Source organism: Anas platyrhynchos, chromosome 2 (genome assembly GCF_047663525.1).
Source record: "Anas platyrhynchos isolate ZD024472 breed Pekin duck chromosome 2, IASCAAS_PekinDuck_T2T, whole genome shotgun sequence".
NCBI classification, from domain to species: Eukaryota; Metazoa; Chordata; class Aves; order Anseriformes; family Anatidae; genus Anas; species Anas platyrhynchos.
In genome coordinates, this window is record NC_092588.1 from 69943215 (window position 1) to 69967207 (window position 23993).

Consider the following 23993-nt stretch of genomic DNA (forward strand, 5'->3'; position numbering starts at 1 on the left):
GCCACCACGTCCACCCTCACTGGCTCGAGGTGGCACATCTGACCACAGAGCTGTTACATCAGGTTTAGGACATGCACTACAGCTCCTGTTGGCCAAAGCTGGCAAGGCTGGCATAGATTAACAAATAAAATCCTGGATTTCTCTCCCAATTTTCAGAAATCACAAATGTTTCTACTGATATCATTGTTCAACTGCAGCAATGAGGCTAAAAATTATTGAAACAACCATTTTGCTATCCATGAATGCTAGCCAAGGAAATCAGCAAAGGGCATCGTCTTGCTAAGATGCTCCTAAAATCAAAGAGCAAGTCTTGCTCTTTTACTGGATGATTCAGGGAACCATCACATCCACTAAACACATAATGGTGGCTTGGCTTTTTACAGCAAGTTATTAACTACGCTAGAGCAATGAACGTGTTGCACCATCAGGACTCATAAAGCCTGAAAATGTCAAGTGTAGATGTTTGCTTTCTATGATGCCTGAGTTCAGGAGCAGGTTGTCTGGGCTTTTCTGTCTTTTTCCTCACCTCAATACCTCCCCCACCTCCACCCTGCAACCCAAAATGCAATGAAAGGCACTGAAGGACAAATACTTTCACAAAGCTGACTATATGACAGCGCACTGAATGTCTGCAAAGAGAAACAGGCCCCCTGTTTTCCACCTATTCATCCAATCAAGTGAATTGAGGGAAATGATCACAGACATTCAGCTTGGGACGTTATATTACCAATGACTTTCTTGTCATAACAGAGATAGCTTCCAGGTCTGAAGCAGTTTCTGCTGAGTTCCTTCCACTGTTTTTGAGGAACTGGTTCAGACTGAAATGAACTGAATTGCATCAAGTGCTCAAATTCTTCCTACGTTAAACTGTAATTGCAGACACAGTCTAATGGCCTGAGATGGAAAACAAAAACAAAAGATAACAGCAGATATGAAAAACTGCCAATCAAGCAGCAAACCCAGCTCAATCACAAAGGCGTGTTTTCTCTTGGGGTCTAGCTGACTGCCTGAGACAAGTTAACTGGAATTAGGTGAGATGAATCCTGCCCTTCAAACCAGCCAAAAAGGATTATTTCAAATGCTACACAGTGTGCATTTAACTGCCCTTACTTACTCTGAACTATTGATATAAAATTAAGCTCCAAACAGGCATTCCAAAATTTACTGCTCAGTCAAGTATTGCTCTGCTGATTCACGGCGAAGATTTTACACAAGAACGCTACATTAGAATAGTACTTAAAAATTAATGAGGTTTTTGTCTATTCTTCCTTAATAAAAATCAAACCATTACACTATGAGTGTAGCCAGTTTATTAGTCACAATTAACAACATATTATGATAGCTAAAGACCAGAATAAAGCAATGCATAAAGTAACAAGAGGGATATTACATTTTAGCCAATAAACCATGATTTTCCTACATGTTTTCAGGAGTGAGCCATCAGCCTTGTGAAACTAAACTTGAAGGTTCATTACATATGGCACAGGTCTTGCTGCTTGTTACTACAATTGCCTGATAATTCCCCTGAAAACTCTCCTGGGCTAAGTTGTCCATAATTTTTAAAGTTTTCTGTTTGGACTAAAACTTCCTCTGTGTGGTGTTTGAATCACATCACTTTCTTTTTTCATGGAAATTTTCTAACATTTCCTATATTGAGGGTGGGCTTGTGGAAGGCAGGAAGAGGAAACAAAAAGTGACCATACTACTAGAATTAAAAATATTGCTGAGTTTGATTTCTAAAAACACATAAATAAATATGTTGTGCTCTTTGGAAAATTCAGGAGGACTATTACATCGTGTCAGTGAAAAAGCTCATATGGACCAGATTAAGATGTGTCCAAATTGTGTAGTTAAAAGGTTTTGACATGACCCATGTTTGATTCTTACAGTAGTCTCTACTTGAAATCAACCTCAGTCCTCGGTGCTCAAAATATCCCTGTAACAATCCCAGCAACTGCCCACCAAGGAAGGACATGGCACTCAAAATAAGACCAAGAAGCTTGTGAGTATTTATTACTCTGCAATACAATGAGCAGAAGTTTTGCTTTTAAGGCAAACTTTTAAAGTAACTTTGAGACATGGTTTCCAACTTCTCAAAATAAATAACACCAGGCGGTTACTTTTAGCATATAGGTTAGTATCAGTGATGGAAACCGTGATTGTAGTATTTCTTAATTTTTTTTATTATTATTATTATATTTATTATTTAAAAATGAACTATCTGGTTACTCAGATAGTGAGGAGGAGAATTCTGATCTGAATGCACAAGGAAACAAAGTTTAAACTCAGAGAAGCCCAAAGAAATGGAAAAATTAAAGCAGGAACTCTGACAAAGTGCTGATGAGCATCTGAAAGTTATGCAAAGAGGTGAAGTGAGTGGGATAAATGAGGGAAGTAACAGGAAAGACTAAAAGCTATTTGGCTGGAGGGATTAGGACTAACGTGAGAGATGTTGAGGAAAGAAATGGACTAGAGATAAGAGACCGAAACTGTGACAACATACTTGATAGCAGCACTGAAACACTCTCCCTTACTTGTTTGTTTTGGGTCAAACTCAGGGTTTTGCCAGCACAGGGGCTTGTGACCCAGCACAGAGAACTGGACCGGGTTATTTGACAGCACTGAGAAACATCCAAAACAACAGCAACATATCCACCTCTTTACCCCACAGAGCAATTTTTCAAATGTCCACATTTCTTCTGTCAAATTCATTATACCCTCACACAAACACAGCTGTGGTGCCAGAACCCAGGAGACAGTGCAGAGGTAGGAAGAAGTGATGGGAGAAAAGATGTTTAAAACAGTTTACACTGATGAATAAATTCGTGCAAATGAATTGATGAGAATTGATGTGCAGTTATTATTAATTGACAAATATTGATTGATAATGTAAACAAACTGATAATCTGGTGACGGTGAAAAGAAGTTGATGTGGGAAGGAGAAAATGGTTCTTGTCTATACAGATCAGAGAGAGAGAAAAGTGGGACAGGCTAGGCAAGAGTCTAAATTGGAAAAGAAGTCCAAAAAGTAAAGATTAAAAAGGCATGAACAGAAAGTACCATATGACGTCTGACAAACCAGCCCAAATAGTCTCAAACATCACCTAGTCTCACTGAATCATTCTGAATTCAGAATACGTCTGGTCCCAAGTACCTCATTTCCTTATCTGCCACATAAAGATAACGCTGCCCCTTCAGCTTCTAGAAATAGCGTGGCATTTGTAAAGGTCCCGGATAACAATTAGTGACAAACCACAGAAAAATGCATGAGAGAAACAAGCATAACAGAATTTACATAGCAAGAAATGAATCTCAAAGCCTTGAGCAGCCTTGAAGGTATGACAAGCTATTTAAAAGGTGTTCATGAAGTGCACAGGTGTGACAGGGCTCACTAGCTGAATCAGAGCAGCTGTGGAAAAAGCCATACCCACTGTGTGATCAAAGACTATCAGCTTGCATACAAAGGGGGCATGCACGCATGCAAAATAAGGCATACAGGTATTTATTAGATTTCAAGACTTTTATTAATCAAGCTTAGTGGCATTCTAATTGCATCTGTTCATAATCATCTTGGGGAACATAGTTTTTAGGAACATTTATCAAAAGCCTCATAGATGTATCCTTTTTAGAAGCCAGTATACATGATTAATAAATAATACAATCACTGTTTGCATCACTGATATTAACCTATATACTAAAAGTAACCACCTTGAGTCCCAGTACTGATTTTTGAGAAGTTGAAAACCATGTCTCAAAGTTACTTTAAAAGTTTGCCTTAAAAGCAAAACTTCTGCTCATTGCATTGCAGGGTGAGAAAACAGTCTGCTCCCTGACACTGCCCTCTGCACAGGGGCAGGCTGTTGAGCTATGGAGCAGCCAGAGGAAAAGTCTGCAAACAGAGACTTGAAGAAACTCGGCAGGAGCAAGTGCTGCGCAACCCCACCATACCCACAGCCAGTCTGGGGTGTAACTTTAAAAAAATGACAGAACTGGTTTTGAAGCAAAGATTCGGACTACAAAATGAGGAAATCGGGGCACTGGCTGGGGAGGCACAGAAGGGCAGGTAGAGGGGAAACAGATCCTTGTCTAGGCAGGTGATAAGGTATAGGAGGAGGAAACAGGATATTGCTCAATATTGGCAGAAGTCTTTAAGACCCCACTTGTCATTTAAATAAACCCACTTAAAACATGCTCTAAGTATACTAGGTATTCCAGAGTAGCACCTCAACAATTAAAGTCAATGCATTGTAACATCAGAGCCATCCAACTGTATTCTTCCTGGCAAACAGATTATTTATTTATTTAAAACTTTCTGCACTTCAGGGAACTGTGAAATGTAAAAAGAAAACCAGCAACTCTAAAAGAGTCTGTCCATCACAGCCTTTCCTTAAAGCTAACCCTCAGGATCTGCCCTTAATCAGTAATCTTTCCTGAGGCATGTTACCCCTCCTTGGCTTCCTGGCAGTGGGGAGATCTTGCTTTATGGAGACTCTCTCTGTAGCTCACAGACCATTTTCTCTCCTCTGATGTGTCCTTTTGGGCCCAGTATGATGCAGAACCATCAGTGCAAAGCTGAAACTCCTCTACGTGCTCTTTCTTCCAAAGATGTTTAGGTTTCTGAGCAAGATTGTCATCAATACATCACCCCACTCCTACAACTTACTCATTGCTTTTCAGAAACATCAGTCTGTGGGACTGGAACACTCCAGCCTTGGCCTTAGGGCAACAGATCCTCCCTACTCTTGTACAACCTGAATAATCCCTCCTCTTTTTTTCTGTAATCACTTCCATCATCTCTAGGAGAAGAGAATGCTTGTTTTCTAGCTGTCAACAAATTAAAAAGAGGGACTTATTTTGCATGGCACCTACATCAATAGACTCTCTTCACTAAAACCTCCAGGAAGAAATTTCAAAGTGACCCATTAATGAAAAAAACACCCTGAATAATGCATATACAGTACTTTTGGCAGCTAATGAAACTCAGTGCCTCTTGTCGCTAGGGGGCAAGAGATCAGTACCTTCTTTCCTGGCTTGACAGCACAGGCTGTAGCTACCGAAATTTAAGTGGAAAATACTGGAAATGCCTCACACACTGAAAACTGGAAAAATTCCTTCTTGCCTGGAAACGTGATGAGAAAAGAAACATGTTAAAAATTCATAAATCCACAGTTTAAGGTGGTCTTCAATTCCAACTTTTTGTTAAGCTCTAAGGAATGCACTAAACCTGTGTGTTCCCTCCTCTAGCAGGCAGGGACTGCAAACCTCACCTCTTTTCCTTCTGGCTTCGAGAGGGAAGATGCAATAACTTGTCTGCCTTGCCATGGTGTCCGGGCTTTGCTGCATACCCAGGGTTTGCTCAGTCCCTGCCCACATACTCTGACTACCTTCACATCTATAAGGGCACCAGAGCATGTTCTCTCTTCGCTCTATGCCACCATCAGTAGCTTGAGTCCTGCACATGGAAGGTGTTGGAGGTAGGGAGAGGCAGAGCACTAACAGGCTGTAAACTGGTCTCTGTATTTCATTAAGGAGCAGCAAAAAGAGTTCCCATCTTTTCTTCTTCAGCCCTTGCAAACATTAGCTACTTCTGCCTCCTTACACAGTGTACCTTCTGTTCTCCTCCGTGGTCTTCGGAGCCGTGCAGAAGAACAGGTAAGCAGGAACCCTCCACAACAGCAAAAAGAAATGTTAATATTCCCATATGCTCACTAAAATCATCCCTCACTGTTGTCAGCTTCTGATTATATATTTTCTTCCTTATACACATATGCACGAACACTATGATACATTTATAAATAATACTACACTAACACATGCAAGTATATCTTAGATTTTAATTTCTTGAATTCTCTGGGGCTTTAAAAACCATTCTGATACAGAGGCTTCAAGAAGGTCAGCATTCATAGCAATTAAGGTAAGTATTTTAGGAGTTCTGTCTATCACTAATTTTCTGATTGCACCTATGAGAACATGAGCAATAGAAATGCACATCTACAGGGCTCAGATGTAGCTTAAAATAATTCAGGTATATCTGTGTAGGGAAATTAACTCTGAAGACATTCAAACAAGCTCATTTTTGACACATCACTATAATTATCATCTTGATGGAATAACAGTCAGCGCTTTCTAATTATCCTACATTTAAAATACACATTTGAATCTCCCCCCCGCATCCATTTAAAGTCCTTAATTTTCCCTGCTTGTATATTGGGATAGAGCACTCCGTGTGCGACCCCAATGATCGCAATCACAAAGAGCTGTAGAAGCATCTTATCGTGAAATGGGGACAAGCAAACATTACTTTCCCCACTTTACCTTGTAGCGTATTAAATGCATATATTCTTTACAAACAGTTCATAGCGAAATCCCTAATAGCAGGGTACTTTGTGCAAGTATGAGCCAGCTTACGAATGTCTTTATTTTCTGCACATTCTCTCCCTTCTCTAATGAATCAGGTTTTGGCTACTTCACGCTCAAAGATCACTACAAAAAGGCCGAAATCCTCTGTAATGTGCTCCTACCGGTTGGAACCGGCGCCTTGTTTTCAAGACTTGTTCATAAAGTTCGAGTAGTTAAATCATATAACATCCAAAATGGCTTTAAAGACCCCAGAGACCACTTTCCAAGTACTTATTCTTTGCTTAGTAGTTAAGGATGTGCATTTTTCATGGTTCAGCTCCTCGTTTTACATGGAGCCTGCATAGCCCGAGGTGTCACATTTCATGGGAATTTCACAAAGCATAAAAAATTGCACAAAAACCCAAAGATTCATTTTCATGTAGACAGAAAGCAACCCGAAGCCTTCCAGACTCTGTCAGCTCTAAAAACAAGGGAAATCCATAATTTTATGGCGGTGTTATTGCTGAATTCCACGTGGGCTCTGAGAACACCATCTTCTCCTCGCGAGCAGTCACAACACGGACGGCCAATCCCACAGGGCGCACGGAGCCGCTGGGTTTATTTGTAGATGTGTAAATTACTGTTTGGTGGTTCAACTTTTGAACTCACATTTGCTTCAGTGCCAATTTCCCATCCCAGGCTGGGAGGACCCGCGCTGTACGCTGTGCGTTAGGACCATCTGGCTCTGCTTCCAGACGGATCATGGATCGGAATTGCATCCAGGGAGGAGGGAGGGAAGCAGAGGAGGAGGAGGAAAGAAGGAGAGGAAAGGGGGTTCCTCCACAAACTAAGGGAACACTTAAGGTTACTGTTTGGTAGGAAACTCTCAGTGCAATAAATGTGTAGGTCGACTCTAAGGAACGTCATTTAAAAACACGCAGATGAGAAAACAAGAAAGGAAGTGCTCTGAGGATAGAGAGGAAAGCAAGTAGGATGCTTTCTGTCGTTTTAAACTGCAAGGTTTCCAAGGTCAAGCTCTCCTGCTACCCTTGGAAAAGTAAACAAATGCATTTGGCCTTAACGAGAGATCTGCAGAAATGAAAGAGGATTCAGCTTCTGAGCCAAGGTCTGCTGTTAATATTATGGCTGAGGAGAGGGTATACTGTGCCTTCTTTTCCAGTACAATGAAAAACATCCCAACCTCATCATTTCTAAAGAGTTCATGAACCAGGATGCCAAATCCATTCATATTTTTTGATTCCATGGCTTTTCACAACACACAGAAGAATGAACAATCTACAGTTCGTGTACATAGTAAAAGGTACCATGCCATCACTATTACCTTCGATATGAGCTCAGTATTTCTCTGATGGAAATCTGGCAGTGTGGAATTCTCTTAGGAGACCTCGTGGCTGCATCACAGAGGTGCTGTACCTAAGCTCAGCAGTGCTGCTGACCAGCAGGTCTTCCTTGCACAGGTACACTAATTTGCTAATGCAGCTGTGATTCTATATATTTACTTTTTTAGGTGTGGGCTTAGGGGAAACCAAGGCTGTACCTCCACATGCAGCTTCCAGGAGGATTTGCTGAGTGTTGGCACAGTTTCACGGGGCTGCAATCTGCTGTCCCGTGTAACGTGAATGAAACTGGTCAAATCCCTACAGGACAGGCGTCCAACTCTGATACTCTTTCTAATAGACTCTGCAAAAAGATCAAAGAATTGGCTTCACAGGGAGATTAAGTCATTGAGTCCCTCTCAGAAGCAATACCCCTAAGTAATCGAGCTTCAGGCACTTGATTTCTCTTTAAGGCCCAGGCCCTTACTGAAGCTATTTCGAGATCAGCTGAGAGGTTTACATAATTTTTAAAGGACTGCACATAAGAAGCCATCTTGAATGTGTAGAGATAAGGACAAGAACTTCACAGCTACGTGTGGATACCTGTGCACTGAAGGTCAAGACCAGAGCATCAGGAAAGTTTTGGTATTTGGCTTCAGAACAAGAAATAAATGTAAAGGAAAGCCTCATCGTGTGCTGTCTGTTCTATTTACTTTGAGCTCTCAGCATATCGCTCTGAAGTTGCTGGAATACCTTCCTACAGCTGGAATACCTCACACAGCTCTCCAGTCCACACTGAAAAAGAAATAATGTCAAGGTATGCACGCTACATAGCATTAGCTCTATTTCCACTACCAAACGTGCGTTACTACCACCTGTTTTACTGCTGTGCTACCAAATCAGCAAGGTACATTTATTTAGGATAGACATAGCCTCTTATTCATTTTATTTCTATTCTCTTGGTATTTGTACAAGCAGTGCCAATGATACAAAACATTGCATACATTTACTGCAGACACACATGCTGGTTTATGCTAAATGCTTTGTAGTATCCAATTTTTAATGCAAAAGGCTAAAGCCCCACAGTCTGTCCAGGTGCGGGAGGAAAATTCAAGAGCGCTGGAGGATTTCTGGTCCTTGCAACAAAGAGGGGTCTCTTTGGTAAATACAGCCAGCTGGTTCCTAGAAATGGGTTGCCCCTGTTACAGAGAGCACATTTATAAACCCAAGCATTCCAAGTAGCCCTTGGCTTGATGCAGAAATACCCTCAGCTTGCTGATAACGTTGTGTTTGGCTTTCAGAGCAAGGGGTTATCAGCAGCAGCTTCCACTGCCCGCTTGCAAAGCCTCACCCTCGCTTTCTACTTCCTCCAGCTTCTTGACATCCCCGGGCACACAGCGTGCCGGTGACAGACAGTAACCAGATGGTCTCTTACCACACAGCTCCGAGCTGTTTTAGGACTTTAATCTGATTTCCCAGAATATGCAGCAGAGCTGGTTGTGCTAAAGTTGGTGTGCAGGTGAAATCGCGTGCCTCCGGTTTTATAAATAGGCCGAACTGCTGGCGGCCTCAGCGCACGTTCATGGCTGAGCTGGTTGCCTGCTGTGGTAGAAAACCTGACCCGTGGCCTTACTTCCACGGCCATACTTCTTTTCTCTTCATTTATCTCCTTGCAAAGTTTGGCTCCCATTTACTGGCGAGGAATCAAAGAGTTCCTCATCCTCAAGTCCCACTGTGGGATTGGGAAGTTTCAGGCTCCTGAATTCCCGCTCCTGTGCTTTGGTAACCTCCCCGGTCCCCTGGCATTGGCAGTTTGCAACAGTGTAGATCACAGATATTAAGGTTGAAGGGAATTCAATGGACTCCTACATAAGTTAAGCATGTAACAAAGATCAGAATGTGCCTTGGAGTTACTTTTCACACATGATTTCAGTGGTCTATGATGCTTTGTTCTTTCTTATTTACACTTTAGGGCTTGCACAGGACTTTTCTGGTAAAAGCCTCCCATTAAATTACTTAAAAATCCCCAAAGGCCTCACAAAATGAAGACAGAAAATGAGTGCTGTTATATGCTCATTTTATCTGTGCAAAGATAAAAGCATGCTTGTAAAAAAATGCAATTCCAAAATAAACCACATTTGCTAAGAAAAAAAATAATGTTGGGCATAATAATTAAACTGTTGTTCTAGCAGATTAAAGATGCTGCTGACTGTATATACGGAGCTACAGACTTTTAATCCTTTTAAATGCTGTGCCACTTTCCCTGAGAATATATCCTATCCCTCAGCCAGGACCATCACCTTCATCTTCTGTGCTTGTTTCAGTGTCTGCAGAGACCAACAGGACTTTATCACTTCATCAGAAGTGCAGTGGGCCTGCAACCCTGCAATACAAAACCCCAAACTGGTTCCACTACAACCCAGTCTTCTGCCCAGATTATTGAATGGCGTACAGATTATTCCAGGAGATGACACATCACGTCTTTCTTTTCAGATTTATTATAATGGTTTTGATTTTCTGGGGGAAGGAGGTGGCTTAAGCACAAACTTTGCCTCAAATCCTAACTCCTAGCCTCCTTCCAAACATTTCTATTTTTCCTTCAAAAATGAAAGACCTACAAAAACCACCAAACAAAAAACATCACTCATCCAGACTTTAAACCCAAATTCTTATTCCCCATATAAGCATACAGCTTCTGCATCCTGCAGAGGTTCATTCAAGCACACCCTAGCACACGCACACACTGATGCTGCAATTTTTTCCTCACCCTTCATTTTTGAAACCGTGGGCTGCAGTAAGGCCAGGGCCTCTTTCTGCTTGGACTGGACACCTAGCTTGTGTGTCACATTCATCAATTGTGATTATTTTCATTTATCTTTCACCATTTCCATTCAGCTTTGAAAATTCAGGCAATCTTGTAACTGGCACAGAAACATTTAAGTTCAGTGCAATGAGTGGAGTTCGTTGCTCTTACGGATATTCTCTCCCAAAGTGGGGAGAAGAAAAAAAAAAAAGGAAAGCAAGCCTGTTTGGGGGGGAATCCCACAAAACACAGTTTCTTTACATCTCCATGACAATTAAAAGGAAAATCAAAGAGGAAAATTTAGTGTGAAGAACTAGTAAGGAAGAAGAAAATCTGTTTCCTCAATTAGAATTTTAACAGAACAGTTCAAGAGTGAAGCCCTGACTACCGTTGTTTCACATCCATAGACTACAGACTGACAAAAGGAAACATTTTTGGAAAGTTGCTGTCAAACAATCCTATTTCACAGAACCTACCAGAAATAAATGGTCACTCTCCAGCACTCGACAAACAATTGTCCTGATTTCTCAGCATTGCATGCAAAAGGCACACTTATCTTCCATTCACCCATTAAAGTAACTAAAACTTTTGTGAGTCATATTTAGTCATTTTTTTGGCAGCTCAGCCAGCCTTGAGCCCAGTCAAAACTGCTAAGCAGAAATGCACAATCAGGAAGCGTTAGAGTGAAACAACACGGACTTTTAGAAAAAAAGGAAAGCAAGTTCAAGAAATGGGTAGTACCTGGGAATGCATAAGGTACTGAACACCTACATCATCTACAAATACCTGTATTTCTAATCTATTTTCACTTCTAGGTACGAAGTTATTTCTTGAAGACCGCAGGCAAATAGGAAACACTCAGAAACCACTTCATCAAAACCAAGGATGACAGCGCGTGGGTAAGGCCTGCCAGCAGAAGCAATGCAATGGCGAAGGCTGCTATTTACTGTCAGCCCTGTAAGCTGTGTTAGTAGCATAGGAGGAAAACAGTGAATTAAATGAGAGGTGCTGGAGAAATACAGACAAGATATGGGACTAAAGAGAAATCCTATCCCTTTATGATTCACCTTAAGCCCATTGAAAACAAGGAGGATATATTCCACTCCAATAGGAACCACAAGACCAGGACACCACAGCAGTAAGGGAAAAAAAATCTAGACAGACTTTTTTTTTTTTTTTTTAAATCTCAATAACAAAAAAAATCAGCCATTGTCTATGGCCTTCCAAAAATAATACATCATGTAAGAGTGTTTTTCTGGTGTATTTAATGTTTCTTTTCAGCACTTCTCAATGTATTTGGATAAGATTGGCCAGCTACACTGTACTTCCAAACCTCTCTTTATCTCATTGCACATGCAGACCTATTCAGAGAGCACACGCTGGAACTGAAAACCAGCTGACAAAACCTTGGAGTTGCAACAAGCTTTGAACTTACTGAAAGACAGTCGTGAAAATTTTAATTTCTGAAATAAAAGCCACATCACACGGAAAAAATCCTATTATTGCAGCAGACTCTAGGATATACTACCCAGAAAATTACTTCAGTATCAAGAGCCAGTAAAATGGGCTGAACAAAAGCCATTATTTGGGTATTTGTAAGATAGTACCAATCCCTGAAAGCATCTTCTTAAAGTAAGGATCTTAGTTCTGATGTGAGCAACTCTGGTATTAGTGGGTCATTCTGTCAGTGAGGAGGCTCAGTGCCCTGGATCTTATCTGATACCGGAAAAGAAGAGCTGCAGGGCAATCAGTGTTTGGACTGCAAGGCCACTTGGGTGCTCAGGTAGTGTAAACACCTATCAGGTTTCCCTGCTTTGAGTTTCCAATACCTGACTGCAAAAGCCTGCTGAAGGGCAAAGACATCACCCAGCCACTAGATCAATGCTCAGCTGATGAAGCAGTAACCCCCTGGACTGAAGGCCAGACTGTCTAATGCAGCACCTTTATTTTACTTCCAGACTGAATTTTTGGAGAGTATTGATAGCTGATTTTCTCCCAGAAAGTTTTTCTCTCTCTTTTTTTTTTTTTTCCAGTTGTAAAGAAAGCCTTTTTTCCTCTCATATATTTCTGTGTTCTTGTCTACTTGCGTTGTGGTTAACAGTCTTTTACTTCTGACTATACGCAAGCTACTATTCAATTACATTTACATCACTGCACGACTACTGACATAGAACATAATTTCTGTGGTACTGATTTGGTGTCTTATCCAATCCCAAAAGCTGATATTTGTACAGCCTTCAAGTTCTTTGCACAAAACCACACTTACTATTTGAATTCTTGCTTTCAGTAACTTAGCACTTCTGGTTCTTCGAAAAATCTTTTTCTATTTTCGTATTTTACTCCTCAATTTGCAGATTGAGTGTTGTCAGCTAAATATAGCAAACTGACATTTTCAGGGACAGCTTTGTACGTCAGTCTAAGAAAATTCAGATGAGCAATGCACCACAGTTATGCATCCATTAGTGCTCTCTATTGACTATGAGATCACCCACCAGTATGGATCCCTTGTTATGACTGCTCTGCCTTCAGTCATAACCTTTCAAAACACTGAAGGAACTCTCCTGATTTGCAGACTGGGTTTCCTTGCTAAATAAAAATTGCATGGAGGCACACGTGATATGCATGCAGGAACACTATACAGTAAGTCAGCTTTCTAATTCAGTACGACTCTTTCCACATCACTCCCCAAATGTTACCTTTGCCAGTTGTCTTTTTAAGTGCAAAGAACAGAACACAGTCCTCTGATTACCTATTTAGCTCCAAAATATCAGATAGCTGAAACTGCTTCCAGCCAACTTACCTTAAGATATGACTGTCTCGCTGTTTATTCCCTATCATGTGACTAGCTACTAATCCCATTCCACAAAGTTATGTTGCTCTGTGACCTTTGACATTTACAATTATCCAGTGCAAGCTCTAGAATGCCTTTTCTTTCTTAGAATTAGGGCTTTTCAATATAATTGAAATGAAAAGCTGGACAACAGAGAGAATATCAGTATTTTATTTTTCCATTTCATCCTGATGAGCAGTGAGCATTAATCCCACCTTAATTTTCCTACACCTGCAAGACTCTGGACCAGAGGGGTACATTTCCAACATGCTACAAGTTGTAGCAGACCTGTGAGAGCTTCACAGCAACAAAAACACCTTTCAGACACATTTCTCATACCTCTCAGGATGTAGTTCTGATAGTTCTGGTCTGCCTCTGCTCCCACTTTGATTAAGCAAGTCAGGCCTTCAGCGACAACAAATTCATGAACCAAGTCCTTGTCATCCTGCCACAGAAGAAAGGAAAAGCTATGTTAGAATTCTGGGAGACAAACAGATAGGAAATATCACAACAAAGTCAAATGTATGCCTGCAACACTGACTACGTTTTCAGATGATTTAAGCGAGTTTATAAGGAAGATGTCATATACAAGACATACTGAAATCAGAATTAAATACATGATACAAAGTGATAAAAACCAAGCTTTTACATTTAGGTCAACTGATGAAGATTAATATCAGTAAAACATTCAACTTCGGATTTTTCATTAAATGCTTGCAGACATGCTACCTGATATTATAATCTCTTCATATTTTATAAACAGACAACTTAAAAGCCTTAGAGCGTCAGTATCAGTAAGAGAAAGCCACCACTATGCCATAGCATCACTACAGTTTCAGTATTTGAAGTGCATACAAAATTTTTAGAGTTATTTTTTTATTACAACATATTATATTTTTCACTCCGTGATACTTGTTATATTTACAATGGAAAATTATACTGTTAAACAAGAGAATGCTCATGGATTCTCACATTATGATGGAAAACACTTAATATAAAAGCAAATACTCCTTAGTGCAGCAGAATGACACCATATCACATACCAGGAGCTAAACAATGAAAATGATGCCAAGGGAATATAGAGCACTGTATCTAAAGCTTGGCTTCTCATCTTACAGAGGCTCATGAAGACAAACAGGAGGCTGTTAAAGACTTGATTAAACAGCACTTCATGAATTAGCTGCACAAATTAGGAATGAAAACAATTTGAAATATTGATGAAACAGAACTACTCTGTGGAGAAAATCATCATTGTTGCTGAATCCCTCTTTGGATTATTTTTAATATAATTATTTTCATATATAAATGCGCATTATATAGAAATTCACATTTCCTGAGAAGCCAAGATCCAGATATTAGATAGTTTCATTTTGAGCAATTGCTGAATTCACTGCATACACTTTCAGAGCTGCCAAGTGAAATAAAATAATCAAGTCCCTTAATGAATTCATTCAATGAAAATTCTAGCCCTGCAATTTATTCTGTATGAATTTTCTTCTTTCACTAGAGCTGATACAGGGATATTTGTAAGGAGACCTAACAAGTCATCAGAAGTTTAGAAATCATGAGAAAAATCTATTTAATGGTGAAATTTATTAAAACAATTTAAATATACACTGTACGTTAATTCATATAGACAAAGTTTACAATGATGAAGGTTATTTATTCTTTAAAAACTGGATAAAATTAAGCATACAATCAATCATTCTACACATCTTTGCAAAAGTATACTATAAACCCCCCAAAATCAATAAGATTAAATCCATAATTGAGCTCTAAATTTTATTTATTTCTGACTCCTATTATTTGAGGCGATTATGTTTTTCTTTCTATAGATAAATGCCTTGATAACATTTTCTGAAGAGCCACGATGTTTACAAACTCCCATGTCGGACCAGGCATTATATATGCAAGCACACAATTCTATGAAGATGACAGGTTTCCTCCATCCATCAGTTTGCCAAACTCAAAACACAGTGGGCCTACCACGATAGCAGAGAAAGAGTATGCAGAGGATCAGCTTATTAACATAGAAGACATTAATTACATTCTGAATTCCTCTGTTTTACTTAATGGTGTTTTACAGGTGCATGCAAACATCAACCCCACAGCAACAGTGGGGCCTTCCCTTTGGTTTCACAGGGATGAGGAGCCAGATGAGGTGTTTGCTCTGAGGAAAGGACCTCTCTACAGCAGGGGACTTGTGGCAGGCACAGGGCTGAGGAGCAGGGCCACCAAACCCGTGGCCACAGTGCCAACCCAAGCAGCACGTCCCGATGCACAGGAGAGGGCCCAGGAAGGGGCCTGGCCAGTTGGGACACTCAGGCCTGCGGCTGCCTCCTCCAGGCAGCAGGGCCCTAACCAAACGCCATCACAAAGACGACTTCATGCTAAAGCAATTCATCCCTAAAAAATTCATGACAAAATTCAAAAGCATAATGTAAAAAAATTAAATAAAATGACTGGGCCAGGAAGGCACAGCCATACCCTGGGGAGCCCAGAGGACTTCCCACCCCTCAGAGCCAGGCAACTGCTCTCTCCCCCAAGTCCCTTTCTATATGTTTGTTTTACTCAATGAAAATCTTGTTGTCGTAGATTTTTCAAAGTTATTTCTCATGAAATTCAAAGGAGAGGAAGATTTCCCTGGAATATGTTGGCTAAGCTTACAGTCAAGTACTTTCAGGGTTGAGACACGCTAACTCTAAACTCCGTGGAAATTCAACAAGGACTTTGCATGGCATTCACAGTGCTTGGAAAGTAAGTTACATTGTAGGCCAAGGTCAGTGCTTAAAAACTCCCCGCTACTAAACTAAAGAGGCAAAGTTGCCAAATTTCCCCTACAAAGAGAGTGGGCAGTGGTGGGAACAAAGGCAAGAGACAAGAAAGGGCAGATGTACACAGAGTGAAGGAAAACAAAGTGGTAACACACTGAAGAATCAAAAAAGAAGCTGTGAGGAAAATCCATCCTTCAGAACAGTTTCTCATAAACCTGATGACAAATAAATGCCTTTTTTTTTTTTTGAATGAAGTTAAATGTTTGCAATGATAACAATTGTTGGAGCCCCAGAACTTCCTAGTTCTTCAAATATATTTTATTGATATTTCAGTAGACATCTTGATTTTGCATCAAGATGAGAGAAGTGTGTGGCATATCCTTGAGTCAAAGTTTAAAAATAAGTTTAAGAATAAACAAAAAACAAACAACCTCATCCAGGACTGACCCACAATCAAATATACAAGACTGGATAAGTGGGAAGGAGGAGGAGGAGTAACCATGGTCTGCAGGTTCTGGTATTTGTTAGTAGATGTTAGTAGACCTAATGTTTCCATTTCTGAAAAATAAATAATCAGAAGATACTGAACAAGTTATCTCTACGCACAGAGAAGTTAAAAGTAGTCCAGCTGCAGAGAACTTCAGATCAAAACCAAGAATGAAAGTAAAGTTTTAACAGCACACAGCAATTAAGGGCTGTTGACATGCAGTGAAAGAAAAATTGAAACCCTTTACAACTTTAAGATGTTCCCCATGATCTTTAACACTGAATGCACGTTAGGATATAACCTGGGGAAAAAGCAGCATCTAGTTTCCAAAATACCCCATGCTGAAGATCTGCTTTATGTTGGTGACTTTTTTTTTTTTTTTAATTATTATTTAAAAAAACAAAACAAGGACATTCAAAAAGAAAATGGTGAGCTGTGCCTTCTGGAACTTTTTCAAAGCAGCCGAAGGAGTAAACTGCTGCAGCATAGAGTCATCCTTGACTGAAATGAGATATATTACAGGAGAACTGCAGAGGAAATGAAGGGGATGAGGGACTTTAACCAGACTGCTTTTGGAAAGCACTGAATAAACAAATCAAACCTGAATTAAAAAAGGCTTTTAAGGTACTTCTCCTTCCCCAAATAAAAGGGAAAAAGAAGGTGTAATGAAGCAGAGCACAAACACATCACGCTCTAGACATAAATTTGAACTCAGTACATTATCTATCCCATCATGTATATACGATGAGAGGAAAGAAGCAAACATCTGGAATGTGCACAGAAAGATGAAAGGAACCCAGGCCCATATATTCTAAATTGAAAGGGGAATGTTTACATCAATTTTGTGCTAGGATAATCTTTTCAGACCCATTAACTCACTGACTTGCCAAGTTAGGTGACCTCAAGAGGAAAGGCTACCCTCTAGCAGGGGTAGGAGGCTCGGGTTTCCAGGAAGAGAGCATTCATTGTACAGAACATGCAGCGTGTGACAACGATATGGACAAGTAGCTGCCGCATGCGTGTGATAACAGCTAAAAGGAGGCAGGGAAAGGGTGTCATTTGCTATGGAAATGGACTCCTCCACTAATATTGCGAAGATTTATGGGCCCCTAATCAGGAGGCATTAGAGCACTGATGAGAAAAGCAGCAAAACACGGTTAAAGCTCTCTAGGCTTCCTACTAAGCTCCTGCGGCCATAAAGATTGAGCAGCGGCACAAAGACGAGCTACTTAAAGTCTTTATGAAAAGATACTGGTGGCCTCCCTCACAGAACTGGGTATTTTACACTTTCATTCACAAATTTGGAATGGATCCTGTCTTTTCCTTTGTTTAGGCATCTTGGAAGGAAGGAAAAAAAAAAAAACAAAAAACAAAAAACACAAGGTCATGTATGTTGCTGTGTCACAGAACTGTTTTAGACCAACAAACGATGAAAAAAAATGTTAAATATATTCAAACTGGTAAGTTTAAAGCTTGCTTATCACACCAATGACTGAAAAAATGCACAAATCATACTTTTACCTGTACAAGAGTCTAGCTATCAGCAGCAACCCCCTAAACCCTGGGGTTAAGGAGTCTCCAGCACTCTCGGATGCCACTAATGCAAAGAAGCATAGCCAAGATTTCCTGCAGTCCTACTTGTTCTCCTGCCTCTGCACCACTGGGTACATCTCTAATGCAGTTTTGTAGGGTCTTACCCAGAGATGAAGACTTGAGGCTTTTCTCAAGGAACACTAATTTGCAAGAATGCATCTTATCTGACGTGCAGCTTACATGTACAAAGATAAATTGTTTATGTACTGTTACAGATAAATCTTCCTGAAGCCTGCTATTTCTGTGAGCCATATGTTTGAAAAGTTTCACCCAAAGCATGATTTTTTTTTTTTTTTTTTCTGCCACAAAAAAAGTTGCTTCGATTTCTAATAAGAATCAAGGTTTTGGAACACAGTTTCTCAAGTGAAACTTTTTTTTTGGTTTAGCTAACAACCACTGGTGAAAGCTCTATTCCAAGTATTTGGGGAAACTGGATTAGTAACTGAATAATCACACTTGGATATGCACATGCATATTTCCCTTCTACATGGCTAACAGCTGTGCAATGCACTGTCTTTCCAAGGAATCGTAACAAGATGCTTGTCTATGAGATTTCCACCAAAGGGGACGTCATTTTTATGTTTTTTCCTTCCTTTCATGAACTATCCCATTGTTTTGGGTTGCCTGAGCATTCCCATATTTAATTGTATGCTGTATGAGTCTCTGCTGTTTCTGCTACAAAATTAGACATCGCACATTTCATAAAGTTCACTTATTTAAATATGGAGCTGTGGGACTCCCCAGCCTGTGCTCTCCACATGACACGCTCTTTCGCGAGCCAGCAATCACATTCTGTACCGACCAAACTTTCCAAAATGCGAAAGTTGCAATAAGTTAGCGTAGAAGTGACAAGAGCAGAGGCAGCCAAGGTACTAGCCACATGCACAAGAATCTTCTTGCTAAGCACAAATAGGAAAAGAAAAAAAAAAAAGTTTTGACTTTTGTCTTACAGGAGGGGCCTGCTCTCACACCAAGCATGAACCCAGGGTTCACACATTTCACCCTCTGTGGAGCAGCTTCCCTCGCTGCTCTGTCACTCCACAAGATCCCTTTTAAGAGAGATTTATTCTGGTTCCTTAGGCCACCTCTGATTTTGCCTTTAAAGGAAAAGTTGCCAAAAAAAGACAACTTCGCAAAGTTATACCGCATTCACATTTTTAATGTCGTGATAATTCATATCGTCCTGGGTTTAGCATAAGGAAAAATTTAAACCCTACCTGGTTCAAAGAGAAGGAATAGCCTCCCCTGCACTCTGAAACTTTGTGGGCCAGGATGCTGGCAGTGCACAGAGCCCAACCTTCAAGAAGGGCACGATCCCTTCAGATGTTGACTGGCTCCAGGGGTAAAAATCCCTACTTTTTGACAGGGGAGTTAGAGAAATCTTCATTCATAGCTGTGCTCAATCACATAGTGTGCTGGGAAAGTGTGCTGTCCTCACCCTAACATGTAAGAGCGATGTCTCCTTGGAAACCCCTTTTCTTCAGATTCTATTTCCAGGGATATATGTTGCAGGGATATATTTCACTTCTGCAAGGGGGCAGAAGTGAAAAAGAAACTCTGGATGATTCTGCTCAATGTGGAAAAATAAATAAAAAAAAAAAAGAGGAGGAAAAATACAGGATCACTAAAATGTCAGCCCACTCAGTGGAACTCCCCCCCGCACCCAAATAACTGACAGACAGACTTAAAAAAAAAAAATAGAAAAAAAGAAAAACCTTAAATCTCCTTTAAAGTCAAGATAGGATCACAAAGTTGAGCTGATTTTAGGAGGATTAAGGGTTAGGGATTAGGCTTTATTCATTGGGGGATGTAAATTAGCAGCAGAGGGACAGCAGCTGACTGGTGAGGAGAGGGAGGAAGGAGGCAGGTCAAAGAGCAAAGCATGCACGACTGCAAGCATTTGCTCATATAAATCCCAAATGACAATACATCTGGTGCTCTGCCACAAGAAGGATGCAGCACTATCGCCCAACATAAGCAAAAAGCCTCCTCTGTTAGCAAGCAAGTAAAAGCAGAATTATAAGATCTGCGTTTCTTACTGTTAACAATAGTATTAATGATGGTCCTTAGTCTACCCTTCACATTCCTAATATTGCAAAGAATAGAAATCTCTTTTTTTTTTTAAATATATATAATTTTATTTTTTTTTTCCTCTCCAGAGCACTCCCCTGGTTCTGGCAAACCCTAATACATACAAAACCACCCAGAGCTGGTCCCTAGCCTGACAGCCCATCAGTACCAGCAACGTGGGAGCACCTGGATGTGGCCAGAAGGCACTTCCCTTACCTGAGGGCTTCACATCCACAGGCCCCCCATATAATTTAAAATGTTTATAGGGTGCTCTGCCCCAGTAGCAATGGATAATGAGCAGCCAGTTCCTCTCGGCCCTTTCAGCTGCCTAGCTAGCAACACGACTACAGAGCCTACATTAGAAATATCCCCCAATAAAGCCGCCACGAGAATATTTTTAACTATTGCTACCTGCCTTCAGTACACACCACATCTGCTAGTTACCAGCAAAATAATTGCTCCCATCGACAAGACTACAATGATGTAGTAATAAAAGAGTTATGCTGTGCTCTATTAGAAACAGAAATCCCAGGCCGTTTCTGGAGTCCAGCTTTTTTTATTGGCTAAGCAACAGGTTGCATTTTATAGATCAAGATTGGCTTGCAATGCTTGCAGTCAGAAAAGCTCATTTTGGCTTGAAAACTGAGTAAACATGGTCAGGAAGTGATTGAAGGAGCATGGACCGCCAAGACATAATTTATAGTTATTTTCCCACACTTTAAACTATAGTTTTGTTCTTTGGACTCCAGAATTATTGATATAATTAAAGTATTACACTGCCAATCCAGAAGTGCCTGATAGTATCTAATTCAATTGTCACTGTTTATTTCAGTCCATTTTAAGAGCTAAGTCACCTACTGCAAACAAATCTGGAAAGAAATCATCCCAAACACATACACATATGCATGCATATACACACACGTCAGTGCAAGTGCTATGAGTCCCTCAAGATTGTGTTGCTGTTTAAAACTAAGTTACTTAAGGATCTATGAAACATTTCTCGATGTGGATGAGTCAGGGGTTAAGCAGGTAAATCTTAGCCATTGAACACCTGCTCTGATGCAGGGCACTACTTTTAGAACATGAACCAAGCGCATCTCCCAGGGGCAGTGAGGATGAGAGTCTTCTGCTGTCATGAAGAGCCCATCTCAAAGTATTTTTTACTCTGCTGCTTGGCAGCTCTTCTCAGAAACTATCCCAAGCTGAGGATGCAAGGTCAGCTGTTGTCCTTTGCCCCGCAACTTCCCCCAGCACAACTAGGAGGAGAGTCCCTCAAGAACAAGAGTGCCCAAGTCTGCCACGTCCCAAAATTGCAATCAGTTGGAGGTAAACGAGGCAGTGGCAGAAGCAGCCAGTTTGTCCCTTAACCAAAGCTCCTTCTGCTTGCTATCTGTTGATTGCAAATGCACTTCAGCTGCTTTGCAGCCCTCACTGACTGTGCCACAGCTTTCACCCACCGCCCTGCACTGATTCCACATCTCTTATTCACTTCCCTGCTCCAGCCTTTGCACCTTGCCAATTCATCACATGTACAGCTGCGATAACACTGTGCCATTCATTTTGGAAAGAAAGAAAATTGATCTTCTAATTAAACTAATTCAAATACAGTCCATACTATTGCTGATTATGGATTCCCACCTTGGCATAAATAAGCTGATAAACAAAAGTAATGTTTTATTTACAGCCATTAATCCCCAGGAGTCTCTCTTCTGAAACATCATCAATACATTTTGTATTGCATTAAAAACACCAGCAAAACAAATAAGCATTTGCCAGCATTTCCTATTAGCAAAGAAGCTGTAACATGTTATCTCACACCTGCTTTATAAAGGGACAGTTTTAAATTGTATGCCATTTTGCAGTTTCTTCTGAAGAGTTGGAAGAATACACAGGGGAAAATTAGAAGTTTCAATTTAGTAGTTTTCATTACGTTTCAAATTAAAACACATGAAAATTAAACCAATATTCAAATACCAAACATGCAGTTCCAGTACACGAAGAATTACTTCAACCTTGAGGATATTGGGAAGGAAATCTGAAATATCTTCAGGTTTTGTTCACCTGTTCATCAACTATACGCTTGTATGAGTGTGTCTTTTCACAGAATGCAAAGACTTCTCAAGGAACAACACCTGAGAAACAACAGATACTCAGACACCTAAGACATCCAGCATCAGCAGCATAGCTACTCCAGTAGCCATCCAGTAGCATATGGAAGAAGTCTTGAGGAAATAAGTTATAGATAAGAATCAAACGTTGCTTTATTAGATTTGTTGAGATTCCTTACAGTCACATTAGTGTTTATTAGACACAGTTAAGGTAAATTTTGATCAGTATGTTCCAGCCAACAAAAACAGAAATAAAAGTATAGTAGTAGGTAGACAACAAATATTTCATGCATTCATGAAAAGATTTAAAAGTTTTAAACTTTCTTAGCAATTTTTTATTTTTTTTTAGAAGAATCCTCTCTAGAGAAATCAAAGCAACTTCTTAGAATAGGGATATTCTTTGATGGCAGCTAAGCAGCAGATTAAACAATATTCTTGCATTATGTTACCTACCTGAGGAAGTTAAAGCAGATATGCAACAGAGCTTTCTCTGTTTTTCATGTCTTAATCAAGAGACCCTCCAAGAGGGGACAGGTGGCAGTCTGCTTTACAAGCGATGACAGAAGCCCCTAAATCAAGTGCCACGCCACTTCAGACCCCGAGGAGTCATCAGTCATGCTCGCAAGAGTGGAAGGAGCAGCCTCCTTCCTTGAGATCAATGAGGCACACACAGAATACTCCTTCTACTCAGCTAAGGATGATTGATGACCCCTTAGCAGCTGAAGTGTGTGACATTTGATTTCATTCACTGATAAGATTATGTTTATCCAAACACCTTCCAGTTAATGTTTCCAGGGCCCCTACGTAGCTGTTGAATGTAACATTTTATACAAAGCTCAGCTGTTCAATGGTTAATGATTTTTTTTGTTTTAAACAATAGAAGAAAATTCTGTAAGAGAATTTTGCAACAGCATTGTCTGATATTCTGGTAGCAGCACAAAAGGGGAATCTAGGCTCCTCAAGGAAGACAGTGGGAGGTCTCCCACATTTGTCAGATGACACTTAGTGGGGAAAAATGTCCTAAAAGAAAACTTTCTTCCTTAATACTTTAAAATATCTTTTAGGGTCTGCTTTTTAGAAAACCTAATGCATTGATTGATTAAAGATTGGTTAAAAATACTTTCCAGAATGTTAGGAAGCCATGTAGATTTACAAGATTACAGATTTTCACATAGTTGAAATATGCTTTGTAGCTCTTTTTACATTATATTCTTATCCATCTTATTCATATTGTGAAATTATGCAATCACCATAAACTGAAGCTATGCTTTGAAACTGCAAGGCACTTTTTTATAGTTTCTAAGACATGCTTACTTTACATTAAGTCTACTTATATCAGAGGTCTTGTAAAATAAACCTTTTTAGTATCAAGTAAATGGCATAGTACTGTTTACACATATTATAGTGCTTGAACCTAATTTATCTGCTTTAAAGATTGGTAAGCATTGAATTAAAAGTTTTAAGCAATTGTATTTTTATCACTTTTAAAATATCAAGATCAGGTAGTGCAATGTTTTTGTTTTCAGATGCTGATTTTCAAAGTGCCATGTGTCACTGTATTCTCTTCCTGTATGCCTTTGAGTCTTTTCGTAAAATCATTAAGGTTGGAAAAGACCTCCAACCATCACCCTACTACCAATATCACCCACTAA

General features: G+C 40.1%; 1 protein-coding gene across 13 annotated transcripts in view; it reads right to left on the reverse strand.

Annotated features, from left to right (window-relative positions):
• Window positions 1-23993, reverse strand: part of FHOD3 (formin homology 2 domain containing 3) — a 382905-nt gene that overhangs the window by 179356 nt on the left and 179556 nt on the right. For all 13 annotated transcript variants that reach the window (XM_027451788.3, XM_027451784.3, XM_027451783.3 and 10 more), the window contains exon 5: window positions 13649-13754. In XM_027451788.3, coding sequence (XP_027307589.2) covers window positions 13649-13754 — 106 coding nt within the window. The remainder of the gene's footprint in view (window positions 1-13648; window positions 13755-23993) is intronic.